The sequence below is a fragment of the Ogataea haglerorum genome (assembly GCF_019207285.1).
Source record: "Ogataea haglerorum isolate 81-453-3 chromosome Unknown 81-453-3_NODE_2_length_903871_cov_94.662503, whole genome shotgun sequence".
In the NCBI taxonomy this organism is placed as follows: Eukaryota; Fungi; Ascomycota; class Pichiomycetes; order Pichiales; family Pichiaceae; genus Ogataea; species Ogataea haglerorum.
The window spans coordinates 715,360-729,676 of record NW_025065152.1 but is presented as its reverse complement, the minus strand read 5'-3'; the positions used below and the strand labels follow the sequence as shown (position 1 = coordinate 729,676).

The following is a 14,317-nucleotide window of genomic DNA, read 5'->3' as shown; positions in this document are numbered from 1 at the left end:
TTCATTCTGGAAAAAAATCCACTAAATGCATAGACAAGGTTATGCAGCCCGAGACTAAAAAAAAATTATTTTCAGATAATTTTTCAGATCAGTATGGCACCAGTGAGGAGGAAAAAGGCTGCGAGCACGGCCAGCGAGTCCGAGAAACTCACGATTGAAAGGGTAAAGGAACTCCATAACCAGATCAGAGAGTCTCCGAAATATTTTAACAATATCGCAGTACTGATAGATGAGTACAGAGCTCTTCTCAAAGAGTTTGGGACTCATACCAACGAAGACCTCAACATTCTGACGAGGTTTGTTTCCTTGACTTTACTTAAAGTGTTTGATCATATAATTGCTGCGAAGCAGCTGAAGTTGACCAGTTTTGAGAACGAACAAAAAGAAACCGTGAGAAAATGGCTGAAAAGCAAATACGATGAATTCAAACTTTGTTTGGTCGAGACATGGAAGATTGACATTGATAACGAGGGCATTTATGCTTTGAAAATGGACAATCTAGACTCGCTGATGAAGTTCATCAAGATCGAAAGCAAGCACTTTAGCTCCAACAAAGACGAGCCTTTTTTCTCAAACCGTACTTACAAGCTTGTCCTCGAACATCTGCTAATCACAGGAAACTTGTCTCAAATGCTAGCGCACGATGCAACTATTGACAATTTCTTGATCTTGGAATTTAGAGAGTCCTACTTCAACAAATATTGGGACCTACGATATTTCTTTTTCAGCGAACTGAGATCAATCTTAGAAACAGATCTAGACGAATACACGCAGCAACTAATAGTATCCAACGTGATTACAATCATCAAACCACAACCGCTGTACGATTTGAAAACCCCAGACCAAACGATGTACGTTGATAACCCACCCAAGACAGTCTATAACATGCGCCAATTTAGATCTACATTCGAAAAATGCGTTCTCAAATTAATCAATTTGAGTCTTCTACCTGAACAATATAAGGCATTTCTACTTATTCTACATAAGCGAGTCATCCCATTTTTCAACAATCCTACCAAGCTGATGGACTTTTTGACCGACTCATACAACCTCGGATTCAATGTCAAGGACATCAGCTTATCCATCCTGTCGCTCAATGGTCTGTGGGAACTAATGAGACAATACAATTTGGAATATCCCGACTTCTACACCAAGTTGTATGCAATTCTGACTCCCGAGCTCCTGCATCTCAGCTACAGGTCGCGATTCTTCCGTTTATTGGACGTTTTCATGAGTTCAACGCACATTTCATCGGCAATCGTGGCATCGTTTATCAAACGGCTCGGCCGACTATGTTTGACTGCTCCACCAGCTGGTATCGTCTGTGTGATTCCGTTTGTGTACAATCTGCTTAAAAGACACCCAACATGTATGCTCTTGATCCACTGCACAGAACGGGAAACAGTGGACCAATTTGACGAAAATGAGCAAGATCCAGCAAAGACAAACGCACTAAATTCATCTGCATGGGAACTGGAGGCTGTCATTCATCACTATCACCCTAATGTCGGTTCCCTTGCCAAGATCTTCACACAGCCGTTCAACAAGTACAGCTACAATATGGAGGATTTCCTCGATTGGAGTTATTCGAAACTGGTGGATAACGAAGTCAGTAAAAGGTTCAAGGGAGAACTGGCCCTGGAATTGGAGAGCTGGGATTCCCTGCTTGGAGAAGAGGGATACCTGAAAGAATATGTATATTAAGCTGATCTGAATTAACTATTCAACTGAATTTATTATTTGCGCGCATTAACCAGTCCACTGTCCATTCGTAGCACCAAAAACTGACCGCGGCGGTAGGGGCCGCTTTTATAAGAGCCGGTGTTAGCCCATGGTACGCGCCTCGAATACCCTCTGTAGCCAGAAAGTAGCGCATTGTTGCCACAAAGCGTCCTTCGTAAGCCATGTGCCTTCTTCTTTTCACTAGATCCAAAGGATACACAACCGTCTTCGAAATTGTACCTGCAACGAGGCCAGCGGCTGACTCCAACGGGGTGTTGGCCATGTGGTCCTTGTAAAACGAGTACACGCCAAAGGACACACCCATGGATATAGAAACGTATCCTATGGACAATTGTATACCCCTAAAGAAAGCTCTTAACCCGTCTTTGGCGTACATTTCTCCTGCTTCTGTCAAGATTGAGGTGAAATAGGGATTCTCTTTAGCCGCCAGACGAGTACGAAGCACATCAAAAGGATAAGACATTACTGTCGATATACAGCCGGAAAGCGCTCCTATGGTGACAGCGTGAATCGATCCTGGAACCTTGAGCTCCAGCGTTTTCTCTGTCTCTGACACGAGCTGGTTCAAAGTCGAATAGGTGGCAAACTGCGTGGCCCCATATATCAAATACATGATTTCTGCTGGTAAGTTGCCTTTCCAAAACGCTCGCACTCCCTCATTGTATAGGATGGTTCGCACTGTCTGAATTATTCCTCTGTATCTATCCTGACCACCGTTAAGCTGTAATCGAATCTTTATAATATCTATCGGGGCAATCACCATCCTGGTAACAAGCCCAGACACCGCACCACCTGTGGCAGATATGTAAGGTGGCACCTCAACTCCCTGCCGCAAGTTGCTGTTGGACATTCCATCGAGATTAAAGAGAGACCAAAAAAATTTCGGATCGGAGTTCGAAAAATATATCTTATATTCTATGGTACATTGATACGGATTTCGCAGACCAAATAGAAAAATCTATGCACGCTCAAGCTCTTGCTGTTTGAGTATCGCTTGTTTTGTCTCCTCATCAACAACACCATCAAAAATTTCCAGGGGCACGTCTTCTAAGCCGGTTTTGATGATGCCCTTATCTTGAATCACTATGTCGAATTTGAGTTTGCGACTATCGTGGAGCTTCTGTATAGAGCATGTAGTTGGCTGCATTATATCTGGAACATGGTTAACTCCTGTGTAAGGATCCCTCGTGAACTTTGACTTCACAATCTCTAGTCTGTCGTTAAGCAGCTCAGCATCGAACTTCCGTACACTCAAGGCCTGGTCATAAATCCAGGTCGTGTGAGGATTACTAGCCTGCACAAAAGCGCGCTCAAAGCCCGTTATGCCTGGAGTAAGCATAGCGACACGTTTTTGATCGTTGTTGTCGTTGTAGTAATCAAATGTTATGACGGCCGGAGCGCCTCGCTGAGCACCAGAATCAATGGCCTTCTGTTCGTAGTAGTCGTCATCCACCTGCTTTCCATTCACCACTATTTTGGCGCCGAATTCCTTGAAGATTGATCTAGCGGTCACTAAGAATATAGTTCTCGTCTTGTAAGAGTTAGGCAGCACGCCATTGGCTATCAAATCGAGCTTTTCTGTATCGCCAAGCGTGATCTTGAATAACCGCTTGTGTTTCTGGAACAAAAAGTACGAATCTCTGTATCCCACCAAACGCGCTGCTTCGGTAGCAATCATATAATATTTTTGTCCTCTCTGCGGAACCTTGAAAATACGACACTTGTATTGACGACCTCCGAGTAACCGGCCCATCTTGTCCACTTTTGTTTCTCCCTTTGGGTCCTCGGGAGTTATCACTTCGTCGTCCTTGATCTTGATTGGGTTTCCATCCTCATCCGTGAGTATGTTACGGTATTTGTTATTCGGGTCTCCTTCATCATCCATTTTCCGCCTCTTACCCAGACGAGGACGGCCACGCCCTCTTGTGCGCTGCGCTTCAACATAGTACACTTCTCCGTCCTCGTCATCAGCCAATCTTAGTTCTGGGGCATCTGGTGTTTGTTTCTCTTTCTTCACGAGCTTCTCCTTTGGTTTTTTCTCTGTCTGTGGAACATGCTCCTTTTCTTCTTCTTCCTTCTCGTCATCCTCCTCATAGTCAACATCGCTTTTGTCCTCAGTCTCCTGAAACACTTCGTCGTCCTCGTAATCAGACTCGTTCTTTATTGCTGCCATCTTGTGCACGCTAAATCAAAACGATAGTTTTTGTGATTATTTAGGTGCCGGGTAATTTCCAAAATTCAAGTATAAAGCCTGGACAAAGTGCCGGAGAATTTTTTTTCTCACAATTATTTGATTACCTAATCGGATCTGTGCTGGCCTAGAGAGAACAGAGCGGACGACTATGCAAGTTGGGGTCTGATGCGAGTCGCTCGGTGTTCGATCGATGGAGTTGATGGATCCCAAGTCCCTTGTCTGGTTTGACCTCTGTTTTCCTGGCTGTGATAGTAGAATCTCCAATATTCTTACTGCTGAGCGCACATCCTAGATCGACCCCCAAATTATCGCATCAACCAGACTCGTTGGTTACGTGCTTCATGCTTGGGAAATATTCTTCTGGACTATAGAACCTGAGCCTCAAATTCTCTGCGAATTTGAGGTCTGAGTCACTGAAGTCCATGCGCCGTCCAGCGGCGTCCCCGACGAAAAAGCTGTTGTCTCTGTCTAGCATATCTTCTGTGAGTTGGTAATCCTGTAGAAACTGGCTGAACATACCCGTGTTCGGTTTTCGGAAGAGGGTGTATAAGTCCAGATCGTGCTGGGACTTATCTTTTCTTGATTTTCTTGTGCTTGCGTAGTATATGACAGGAGTCTCCAAATGATCAAAGATATCGTCCATTTTCGTGGTCAGGATCTTCAAGCTTTTGGAGCCGGGAGCGTTGACCACGGCCGCCTGGTTCGAAAATATCACTACAGTGTAGTTTTCAGCTTGCAACTTGGTGAAAACCTGGGGCACATCAAACTTGAACTTCCAGTCGAAAGAGCCGCGCCCAAACTTATAGCCGGACTTCGTCGTGATCAGCGTGTCATCGAGATCGAAGGCTGCGATCTTCACTGGTGCGGTCAATTTGGTATCAAGAATATAGGTCAAGCAGTGCGATCCATGTGATCTCCAGCCCTGTCTGGGCTCGCGTTTGAAGCTTGCCGTAGACGAAGTGTGGCCTTTTTGAGTGGGAGTCTTGGTGATCGCAGACTCGGTTTTATGTTTCCCTGTCAAAATCGAAGCGATACTATTCCCGGTCATGGCCTAGTTGATTTATTTCATTCGCGTTCTAATTTTTGGCTATATACATTAACGAACTCTGCACAATAATTCGCACTCGAGGTTTCTTTTCAGAGCCTCGATCATGGTCATCACCTCCTTGTCTTTTGTCTTCACAAACACAATCTCACCTGGCTTAAGCTGTGGAATGTATCTCAGGCTCTTTCCCGAGGCTAGTTGCTCCAATTCTGGCACGGACACAAACACTCTTCTATTAGGTTTGGAGATCAAATTGAATTTACTCAGCACGGGCTGACCGTTACGGTACTTAAGGCCCAGCCAAAGCCTCCGTGTAGCAATATTGTCGTAGGTAACTTCCACCGGCTTGAGGTCTGGGCCGGCAGTGGAGCCTCTAGTGACAGAATCAATGAAACCTTCCTTGTAAAGCCCCAGCGCCACTTTCAGATGTAGCTTTGTGTATGGTATTTTTGCCAGCGGCAACCTGGCCATGGAGCAGTTCTGCAGATGCGCCCCAACATTGGCAAGATTCACGAGTGACATGTTGACTGTATTGACCAAGATTCAAGATGGAAAAAATTTGGCCAGATTAGTTGGTGCAGAGATTAGAAAAGTTGTATCTCGAAAAGCATGATTTCTTTCAGAGCTCTCAGAACTGCGACCCGTGGAGCGCGTTTCTGCCGCCCGCTGCCGATCAATACGTACCAGAAGCGCACGTACGCTCTGAAAGAGAACAACGATCCGCCAAAATTGGCATATTTCTTGCTGGTCGGTGTGTTTGGCACGCTCGTTTTTGTCTATGTTGCCAACAAGGTCAATGACCAGGATTCCTCCACGTCACTGGCAAAGCGGAAAACCACATTCACCGAAGAGGAGTGGGAACAGCAGATGAATCAAATTAAGCGCAAACAGCTGGCCTTCGACAGTTCCAACAACGTCTATTTGGTTCCCTACGGAGCGCACAGAGAACAGAAAGTGGAACAGCTCGTAAACACCCTTGGCCCAAACACTGCCACCGTGAACTTGAACGAACTCATCAAGCGGCAGATAGATGATCCAAACTCGCAGTACGGCGCATTGCTGAAAAGGAATCTGGATACATACGATTCTCAGAGAAACACCTGTTTCTATACTTTTACTTATAAATTGGCTGCTGGTGTTTTCACCAAACTTGTGAGAACAGAGATGCAACGGCTCAAAGCAAAGGACCCCCAGATCAAGAATTTCGTCATACTGAACTACCCTAATACCATGCCCGAGGCCGTTAAATTCGAGCAGGATGTGGCTACTGTGAAGAACCTTGTCCTTTTGGACGAGAGAGAATCGAATGAGAACATTGTGGACTACTTCCGAACCGTTGGTAAGGTTGTGGATCTAGAGAAGATAGAAGAATAGTGCAAGTAAACTCTGTATATAGTTAGTGAAAGTAGTCTTGTACCTTGCGACAATACTCGAGGTCGCGGCTCTGTGCGTTCGAAAAAGCATACACGTTCTTCTTCAACTTCAACATATCGCGGGTCGGAGCCACCTGGTCCCTATTTATCGCCCAATAGGTCACGAGAGCGACATTTTTAGACTTGGCAAAAGCCAACACTCTATCAAAATCTTCGAGCGAGAAAACCGTATTGTCGTCGTTGTAACCTATCATTGGGCATAACCCAGTCATTCTCCAAGCCTGCTCCTCGGTAAGATGCAAGTTCAATCGCAATTGGCGGTTCATCTCCTTCAGTACGCGAATGTTCTCCGCCCCCCAGTTGGATCCGTGGGGCAGCTTAGTGTAATAATCCATGATCATAGCGTTGACAACATTCAAATGGACCTTGCTGCTGATCATCATATTCAAAGCCCAAAGGGCATCATCATTCAATCCTCCCTCGAATTCGATAGGGAGAGTAAGTGAAACGTAGAACTGTTCCCCGAAGTGGCTCTGGACAAGATTTATAATTTTAGCAATTTTTGCAACCTTACTGTGCCTCTCTAGAACAGTGCCTTCAATATCCAGATCGATCCCTGTAAATCCTGCCCTGGCAACCAACTCAATTAGCCGAGAAGCCTCTTCTTCAACAGACCGACAATCTGAAGGATACTCGCCTGTTGCGCCGCCGATAGAAATAATGACCTGTCCTGGGAACTGACGAATGTCGTCTATCCACTGCTCAATCTCTTCATAGCGATCGTTGGTCAGAAAAGCCAAAGTCACACTGTTCAAGCCTATCAGAGAGGCATCTTTCAGGTTCGAGATCCGAAATTCTCTCTTTTCATCCTTGCTCCAAGCATATAGGTAGGGCGCGAAGATGGTCATAAGGAATAGCGCTCAAATTCCTCAATGTAAAAAAAAAGTAGCATAATTTCTCCCCTGGAACGACAGCCTACTTTTTGAAGCTCCCAAATCCCATCAATTTCTTGACTTCAAGGTCCTCTGCATCCACGTCAGGGTCCTGGCGCTCCTGGCGCTTCCGCTTCTTCGCCTTCTTCTTTTGCTTCTGCTGCTCGTACTTCTCTCTCATCTGCTGCACCCCAGTGGCAAAATCAACCTCAGGAGCCTTCTCCCGACTCCTCTCCATCTTCGCCTTTAACTGCCTGAGTCTCTCCTTCACCTGCTCGAGCGTCACTTCGCGCTGAAGCTCCGACTCGTGCGAAAATCCAGAGTTTACCAAATGCTCCTTGGAATTGAGGTGCTCGACAAACTTGAGGTCGTCCTTAAATCTTCGATTGCAAACATCGCAGAAGAAACTGGCCTCCTTGGCGTTCATGGAACCCACAAACGTGACACTATTGAATTTCTCAACCTTTTCAAGTTGCTCCCTGCGCGACTCAAAGAACTTGCGCACGTTCTTCTGCGACGCCAGGTCAGCAGACTGGTTGCCCTGCTGCTGCCTCTGCCGAGCCCGCTCCGCATATTCGGCCTCGTCCCAGGTCCGACGACCATAGGAGTCGGTAGAAGACATAGTAGAAAAAATATTTTAGCTCAGTGTCAGATTATCATTTTGGTGTATTACATAATCATCTAGTTTAGGCCTCCTCAACGATGTGGCCCTTCTCGGAAACGTAGATACCGTCCAAGAACTTTCTGATATCCTTGTTTCTGACTCTGCAGATTTGTTGAATGTCAGCGCAGGTCTGCGAAACGTTCTCCAAGGAGTTACCCTCAACAATCAGCTCGTCCTTCTGGGCAGTGGAGATGGTAGCCTTGCATCCTTCCCAGACCTTGACCTTTCTAAGTCTCTTTTCTCCCAAGAAGTTTCTGATCTCGACGTAGTCCTGGCCGTCCTCCGTCACAACATTGACGTTGATAGGGAAGTGCGCGTACACGAATCTCATCTTGTACTTGAATCCGACGGTGACACCCTTGACAAGGTTGGCAATCAGGGACTTGACGGTTCTCAGAGTGGCAACGTGTTTTCTGTCACCGTTGTGGACAGTGATCTTGATTTGTTTGTCCGAGATCTTGGTGAAAGTGACGTCGATGTGTCTCAAGTTCTTGCTCAACTGACCTCTTGGACCGGTGACGGTAATGATTCTGGACTTGATTTGGACGGAGACCCCCTCTGGGATCTCCAAAAGCTCGGAAGATTGGACGTACTTCATGCTGGTATAGCTTTGCGAGTAAAAATAGTTGGGCCAAAGTGAAAAATTTTGAGGCTCCGTGCAAGGGTGTGAAAACTCGAGGAATTGGATTTTTCACAGTCACACAGTCCTTTCCTGATACAGAACATCCAGAGATAGTAAAGAGCATTTGCATTTCGTTCATTATTATAGCGAGTTTCTGTCTGATTATACATTATTCTTCCTTCTTGTCTGCGGCACCACCTTCAGGTGTCTCCTCAGCGTTTTTCAAATCAGACACCTTATCCTCGTACACCGTCGAAGTAGCATCGAACCGTAGACTCTTGCGTTTCTTGGCGGTTCCTGCGGAATCCGGAGAGGCATCTGCACTCGTGCTGATATTACCACTTGCATTGATACTCTGCACGTCAGAGATCGAGGTTGATTTTGGAAGAGTCAGCCCTACGGTCTCAGAAGCCGAAGGCGGCAACGAGGCACTTTCTGTAGAGCTGTCGTCGCCTGGAGAAACCAGCTCTGCTGTACGAATCCATCTCCTGCGCCGCGTGTACTTGCTGAACGAATCTTCGGTGGACGGGTTCTTCCATGTGTTGTCGTAATAGATAAAACCCTCGTCCGGCTTGGGGTCGGCTGTGGTCTTGTATTTGGAGGAAGGCAGCTGCAACGCTCCGTCGTTCGTGAGGTCCAGTCTCCAAGTCTTGTCGATCCACCTCCAGTACATACCGGAATCGTCGTTGAGTTGCGGAAGCTCAAAGTTTTCAGGCGACTCGGCTTCGTTGAGGAACTCGTCAGTCCAAGGAGTTCTTTCGTAGCTGAGCAGGTTTGGAGTCCATCCGACTCCAAGCCACCGTCTCTGGTTCTCATAGAGAACATATGTAAACCTCACCGGTCCGCTATTTTTGCCTCCAGCCTTCCTGGTGACCTCTCTTAGCTTCTTGTTGGTCTTGTTCATGGCAGTCTTGAAAAGCGAGCTCTTTTCGTTGTTTCCGGACTCGAAAATTAAGCCTGTGTTGTAAAAGCAGAACGCTCTCACCATGGACGACCGCCAGAGTAGTTTTCTCGTCACCCTTGACCACGAGGAGTGGTATGTTAGGAAGAAAATCACAAGTATCAGCAAGAGTGTTTTTGGTGGAAAGATGAGGTAGCAGACCAAGATGTAGCCCGGGGAAAGAAAAATCGTTGTGAACAGGAGCCTGCGCAGGTCTGTAGAGCTCAGGTTCAGGGAGCTCACAGGGAAAAGAAGCATATCGGCACGAACGCTGACGGTAGTTAGACAGTGCACCACATCGTCCAATGTAGGACTCTTTTTTTGCTCCCTCTCGACATAGGAACGGAAGATCGAGTATATGAATATAAGACCAACAATTGATAAATGTCCAAGATAGATCACAAAATTCTCAAAGTATAAAATAAATAGCGTCGCAGTCGTCACCAAGAGCACGGATATGTAAGAAGTGTCATCCGTCCATGTGAGGATGCCCAAAATCTTGTTAAGAGCTATCAAATATGGATAGGCCTTGATCAGACTCTTGCTAACTGTAGGAGGCGTAGAGGACAATAAAGGGGACGATTGGGGGGTGCAAGTGATGTCTGAGCCTGCTGTCAGACTGGATTTTGCGGTGAAGTTTGCTCTCAGGTTCTCAGTCTCCTTCACTTTGACTCCTGCGGCAGCATTGATTGTGTTGAGGCCCGTTGTTGGCTGTACTTCTGAAATGTTGCTGTTGATGCTCGAAGGCGTCAGACTTGCCTTTGAAGCAGAATTTGAGCTCGGATCCGTAGGCATGATCAATGGGAAACGCAATAAGTTCCAGCCAGAGATATACTATGGAGGCTGTAAAAATTAGGAAACACGTTTAGCCACCGCTGGTAATTACTAGAAACCTTTTGGATTTTATATATTTAAAATATTCTTGTGAGATAATTTCTTATAGTAGTGTACATTTGACATCCGTTTTTATTATTTCAAGCAACGTCCTCCATTTCAATATCGTCGTCCTCGTCACCATCGTCATCGTTGTAGTTCCTGTTGTCTGCCTCCGAATCACCAAATCCTTGCTTCTCCTTTCTCTCCACCTCTCTGCTCTTCTTGTACTCGTCTTTCAGTCTGTATTTCAAAGCATAGGTTCCTTTGCGCTCCATCACGGCGATGTTCTCCAAGCAGTCTTTCAGGTAAGCTTCTGGCTGATTTGTCTTTTCTCTGATACCTTTCAACGTCCAGTAATCGTACTCGTTGAACAGATTGAACAGAACCTTCATCAAGTGCTCTCTGTCCATACGAGAAGCACGGCCTTCTAACCGCTGTTGCTCCTTCTTAGCAGCAAGCTCTCTTAAGAGCTGGATAGTCGAACCAGTTTGCAGGTTCGGTCCCGTTCTGCCTTGCAAGACACCAGCGTTGGCGTCCTTCATGTACGTGATGGTCTTTCTTTTCGTCATCTGCGCAAGTCTCCGTTTTTGCTCCAGTAGCTTTAGCTTATTATTTGTGGTTAATTTTGTAGGGATGACCTGGCACTCGTGAACGATTTTTCCAACCAGGGCAGTCTTCTTGGGAATTGTTTTGGCAAATGGAACTACTTTCTTTGGCTCTTCGAAAATTTCTTCTTCGTAACCGCGTCCACGTGCCTCAGGAATATATGATGCGCGTTGGGGAACCTTAGCAGTGGACCATGGATTCGATTCCTCTGGTTCTTCGCCGTCTAGAGGATTTAGTGTAGGTTGATCTGGCATCTGTACCATCTCTGTTCTAGTCTCTGCTTGGCTTTTGAACTGGGTAAGCTCTGCCTCGCTGAACACGTACTCATTCTCCACCACATGCTTGATCATCTTCAGTTCATATTCCTTATCGATACTTTTGTGCTCTTGAAGTTTCTCATTAAGCTCGAGCATGATTTTCGCCGGCGAAACTCCCTGCTGAATCTTTATATTGCCCAGCTGCCGTCCATCCAGCATTCTCTCATTTTTCCACACTTCAGAGAGCGCTGGGGGAAGCTTGACAAGCCAGACCTGATTATTTGCCTTGGACATGTCCAAATTAAGAGATTCACCGCTTTCTTCCAGCTGCTTATCGTTCACCTCTGCAATTCCATCAGGAATCGGCATGTCGTCCTCATCGTACGCTACATCCTGGAAAGACTGGTCTGCGTCGGCTAGTCGAGTAGCAGCCTTCGGCGGAGAAATTGCGCTCATAATAAATATTTTCATTTTTTTCTGCGAAGAGTGCACGCATATGTCCTGACAGAATACCATGGACTTTGCACGGGTGCTTAACTCTGAGATCGCTCGCAAGAAACGCGCTCTTCAGGACGAGCAGACGTCCAAGAAGGCCAAGACAGTGTCAAGCGCCGAGCAGACACGAGACCCACCGAAAGCGGCCGACGAAGTTTGCACACAGACAGTCGAGGAGACAGACCCAGACACCACGCCCTGTGAAAGTTCTGGCCCTGAAGCGCAGAGGCCCGACACACAAGTAGAGAGGCGGGCTGCCAAAACGCATCCCGGAGAGAAGTCCGACAAGCTCCTGAACGGTCCTCAGCCAGAGCCAGGCTCGTATCTCATAAAGAAGACGGATATTAGAGACAACCACGCCTTAGTGTCTCAACAGTGTCGCGACTACATTAAACATCTGCTCAACGTCTGGGAGTCGAAAAAGGATCAGCACGCGGAGGTCGATCTGCTCGAAACCAAGAAGTGGCTGCTTCCCTTGCTTGTGCAGCTAAAGAAAAAAACTCTGCCTCACGATCAGCTGGTGAGTCTGGCCACGATACTTTACAATATTCAACGCGAAAAATATACAGACGCAAATGAAGCGTACTTACAGCTCAGCATAGGAAACGTGGCATGGCCCATAGGACTGATCGACATAGGAATTCGCGTTCGAACGAACAACATGAAGATTGGTGAAGGCTCAAACATAAGCAACATCATGAAAGACGAACGCACTCGGCAATGGATTCTGGCTGTTAAGAGGCTGCTCACGTTCTGTGAGCTGCACAATGCTGGTTCAAACGATTAGGTTCCACAAAGTAACGCGAAGCCCCGTGCTGCCTCTATGAAGAATTTACACATGGCTAAGATAACGGTCCCAACAAGCTAGCATGCGCTATTTGGGAGAACAAGCGCAAGGCTTTAACAAAGCCACAAGCAGAATGCTCCTATTGTATGCGCAATTGTTGATGACTTCACCGCCCATCGAATATACCAGGCTAGCGATCTCTAAATATATACTGCCTAATTTGGCAGTCGATAAATTCTAGACCGGATTATGTTTACTATCCTTATGTCATACATGCTTTAGATATCACCTTTAGAGAATATAGTCAAATTTAGAAGTCCTCTAAGCCGCGTGCGTACCTTGAACGTGAAACAGGCCGTGAGCGGAAAGTCGGTATGCTTCGACCAAGCCTAGACACGTCGTGTAGTCTCTCACTGGGGGGCACACCTGGAACACCTGGCTTTTTTAGTTTTTCGACTAGGGTATTTCGGATTTAGACCGTTGCCAAACTAAGCTCTAAAAAAGTTAGACGATTGCATCAAAAAAGGAGGCTGATCCGGTGTGGCCGAATTAAATGAAGTTGGGGCATGTCCGGAAATATACGTAACAGGTGATTTCCGTACATCATGCGCAGAGCGACCTTCCGTAATTTCCGGTTAAATCCACTCGCGCAACGCCCTTTGCGGTGGTGATATAAATAGACGCATTTCCCCTCCTGCAAAATTTCCCATCAATTTTGAGATCACCAAGTCAAACAAATACCCACTATAAAATGTCCGCTCTCAACAGCTCTACTCATCACCAAGAGACCTTCTCTGACTTGCCTCTGGGAACTTTACCTCCAAGAAAGCGTGCCAAGACCGAAGAGGAGAAGGAGCAAAGAAGAGTGGAAAGAATTTTAAGAAACAGAAGGGCTGCTCACGCGTCTAGAGAGAAGAAGAGAAGACACGTTGAGTACCTGGAGAACTATGTGACTGATCTGGAGTCTGCGCTTGCGACACATGAAGGCAACTATCGGAAGATGGCCAAAATTCAATCTGGCCTGATCTCTCTGTTGTCGGAACATGGAATCGATTACTCGTCTGTGGATTTAGCTGTTGAACCATGTCCAAAAGTCGAAAGACCTGAAGGTTTGGAGTTGACTGGTTCAATTCCAGTGAAAAAACAGAAAGTCGCTTCGGCGAAGACGCCAAAATCGTTGAAAAAATCGAAGTCAGAAATCCCATCGCCAAGTTTTGATGAGGAGATGTTTTCCGAGGAGGAAAACGAAAATGACGATTGTATTGAGGAATACGAGAAATCAGGACAAGAAGCGACCATGGCTCCGTCTTTGACTCACAACCGCAAAAGAAAAGCGCAAGATGCTTACATCTCGCCTCCGGGCTCCACCTCCCCATCCAAGTTGAAACTTGAAGAAGACGAAAGGATCTCTAAACAAGAATACAGCAACTTGTTTGATGACACGGAGGACATTTTCCCTTCGGAAAAGTCATCGAGCCTCGAGCTGTATAAACAGGATGATCTGACCATGGCATCATTTGTGAAACAAGAAGGTGAAGAAATGGTGCCGTTCGTCAAGCAGGAAGACGAGTTGAAGTTTCCTGACACAGGTTTCAACGCTGACGACTGTCATCTGATCCAAGTGGAAGACCTCTGCTCTTTTAATAGCGTGCATCATCCAGCAGTGATGGTTGTAAAGTTATGAAAGACTCAAATGTTTGAAGCTATTTGGTGGAAGCAGCCTGAGATGAGACTGGTTTTTTGGGTGTTTGTTTGACAGTCTCATCTCAAGTAAGGGTATGAG

The 14,317-nt window shown here is 46.3% G+C and overlaps 12 protein-coding genes across 12 annotated transcripts; 4 read left to right on the top strand and 8 right to left on the bottom strand.

Moving 5' to 3' along the window:
- Positions 1-93: 93 nt before the first annotated feature.
- On the top strand, positions 94-1,704 carry KL911_001014 (uncharacterized protein; the record flags this gene model as incomplete). The annotated part of the gene is made up of 1 exon (XM_043195926.1): positions 94-1,704. The coding sequence occupies one exon, from the start codon at positions 94-96 to the stop codon at positions 1,702-1,704; it is 1,611 nt and encodes a 536-aa protein (XP_043056578.1).
- Positions 1,705-1,723: 19 nt separating this feature from the next.
- KL911_001013 (uncharacterized protein) lies at positions 1,724-2,593 on the bottom strand (the record flags this gene model as incomplete). Its single annotated transcript, XM_043195925.1, has 1 exon — positions 1,724-2,593. The coding sequence occupies one exon, from the start codon at positions 2,591-2,593 to the stop codon at positions 1,724-1,726; it is 870 nt and encodes a 289-aa protein (XP_043056577.1).
- A 108-nt stretch (positions 2,594-2,701) lies between these two features.
- Positions 2,702-3,916, bottom strand: KL911_001012 (uncharacterized protein; the record flags this gene model as incomplete). The annotated part of the gene is made up of 1 exon (XM_043195924.1): positions 2,702-3,916. The coding sequence occupies one exon, from the start codon at positions 3,914-3,916 to the stop codon at positions 2,702-2,704; it is 1,215 nt and encodes a 404-aa protein (XP_043056576.1).
- A 334-nt stretch (positions 3,917-4,250) lies between these two features.
- Positions 4,251-4,985, bottom strand: KL911_001011 (uncharacterized protein; the record flags this gene model as incomplete). Its single annotated transcript, XM_043195923.1, has 1 exon — positions 4,251-4,985. The coding sequence occupies one exon, from the start codon at positions 4,983-4,985 to the stop codon at positions 4,251-4,253; it is 735 nt and encodes a 244-aa protein (XP_043056575.1).
- Positions 4,986-5,033: 48 nt separating this feature from the next.
- KL911_001010 (uncharacterized protein) lies at positions 5,034-5,504 on the bottom strand (the record flags this gene model as incomplete). Its single annotated transcript, XM_043195922.1, has 1 exon — positions 5,034-5,504. The coding sequence occupies one exon, from the start codon at positions 5,502-5,504 to the stop codon at positions 5,034-5,036; it is 471 nt and encodes a 156-aa protein (XP_043056574.1).
- An 87-nt stretch (positions 5,505-5,591) lies between these two features.
- KL911_001009 (uncharacterized protein) lies at positions 5,592-6,356 on the top strand (the record flags this gene model as incomplete). Its single annotated transcript, XM_043195920.1, has 1 exon — positions 5,592-6,356. The coding sequence occupies one exon, from the start codon at positions 5,592-5,594 to the stop codon at positions 6,354-6,356; it is 765 nt and encodes a 254-aa protein (XP_043056573.1).
- Positions 6,357-6,378: 22 nt separating this feature from the next.
- Positions 6,379-7,909, bottom strand: KL911_001008 (uncharacterized protein; the record flags this gene model as incomplete). Its single annotated transcript, XM_043195919.1, has 2 exons — positions 6,379-7,228; positions 7,335-7,909. The coding sequence occupies 2 exons, from the start codon at positions 7,907-7,909 to the stop codon at positions 6,379-6,381; spliced, it is 1,425 nt and encodes a 474-aa protein (XP_043056572.1).
- Positions 7,910-7,973: 64 nt separating this feature from the next.
- Positions 7,974-8,549, bottom strand: KL911_001007 (uncharacterized protein; the record flags this gene model as incomplete). The annotated part of the gene is made up of 1 exon (XM_043195918.1): positions 7,974-8,549. The coding sequence occupies one exon, from the start codon at positions 8,547-8,549 to the stop codon at positions 7,974-7,976; it is 576 nt and encodes a 191-aa protein (XP_043056571.1).
- A 193-nt stretch (positions 8,550-8,742) lies between these two features.
- Positions 8,743-10,308, bottom strand: KL911_001006 (uncharacterized protein; the record flags this gene model as incomplete). The annotated part of the gene is made up of 1 exon (XM_043195917.1): positions 8,743-10,308. The coding sequence occupies one exon, from the start codon at positions 10,306-10,308 to the stop codon at positions 8,743-8,745; it is 1,566 nt and encodes a 521-aa protein (XP_043056570.1).
- A 179-nt stretch (positions 10,309-10,487) lies between these two features.
- On the bottom strand, positions 10,488-11,708 carry KL911_001005 (uncharacterized protein; the record flags this gene model as incomplete). The annotated part of the gene is made up of 1 exon (XM_043195916.1): positions 10,488-11,708. One exon carries the CDS (start codon positions 11,706-11,708, stop codon positions 10,488-10,490), a length of 1,221 nt encoding a protein of 406 aa, XP_043056569.1.
- Positions 11,709-11,766: 58 nt separating this feature from the next.
- KL911_001004 (uncharacterized protein) lies at positions 11,767-12,534 on the top strand (the record flags this gene model as incomplete). The annotated part of the gene is made up of 1 exon (XM_043195915.1): positions 11,767-12,534. The coding sequence occupies one exon, from the start codon at positions 11,767-11,769 to the stop codon at positions 12,532-12,534; it is 768 nt and encodes a 255-aa protein (XP_043056568.1).
- Positions 12,535-13,285: 751 nt separating this feature from the next.
- On the top strand, positions 13,286-14,218 carry KL911_001003 (uncharacterized protein; the record flags this gene model as incomplete). The annotated part of the gene is made up of 1 exon (XM_043195914.1): positions 13,286-14,218. The coding sequence occupies one exon, from the start codon at positions 13,286-13,288 to the stop codon at positions 14,216-14,218; it is 933 nt and encodes a 310-aa protein (XP_043056567.1).
- Positions 14,219-14,317: the final 99 nt, after the last annotated feature.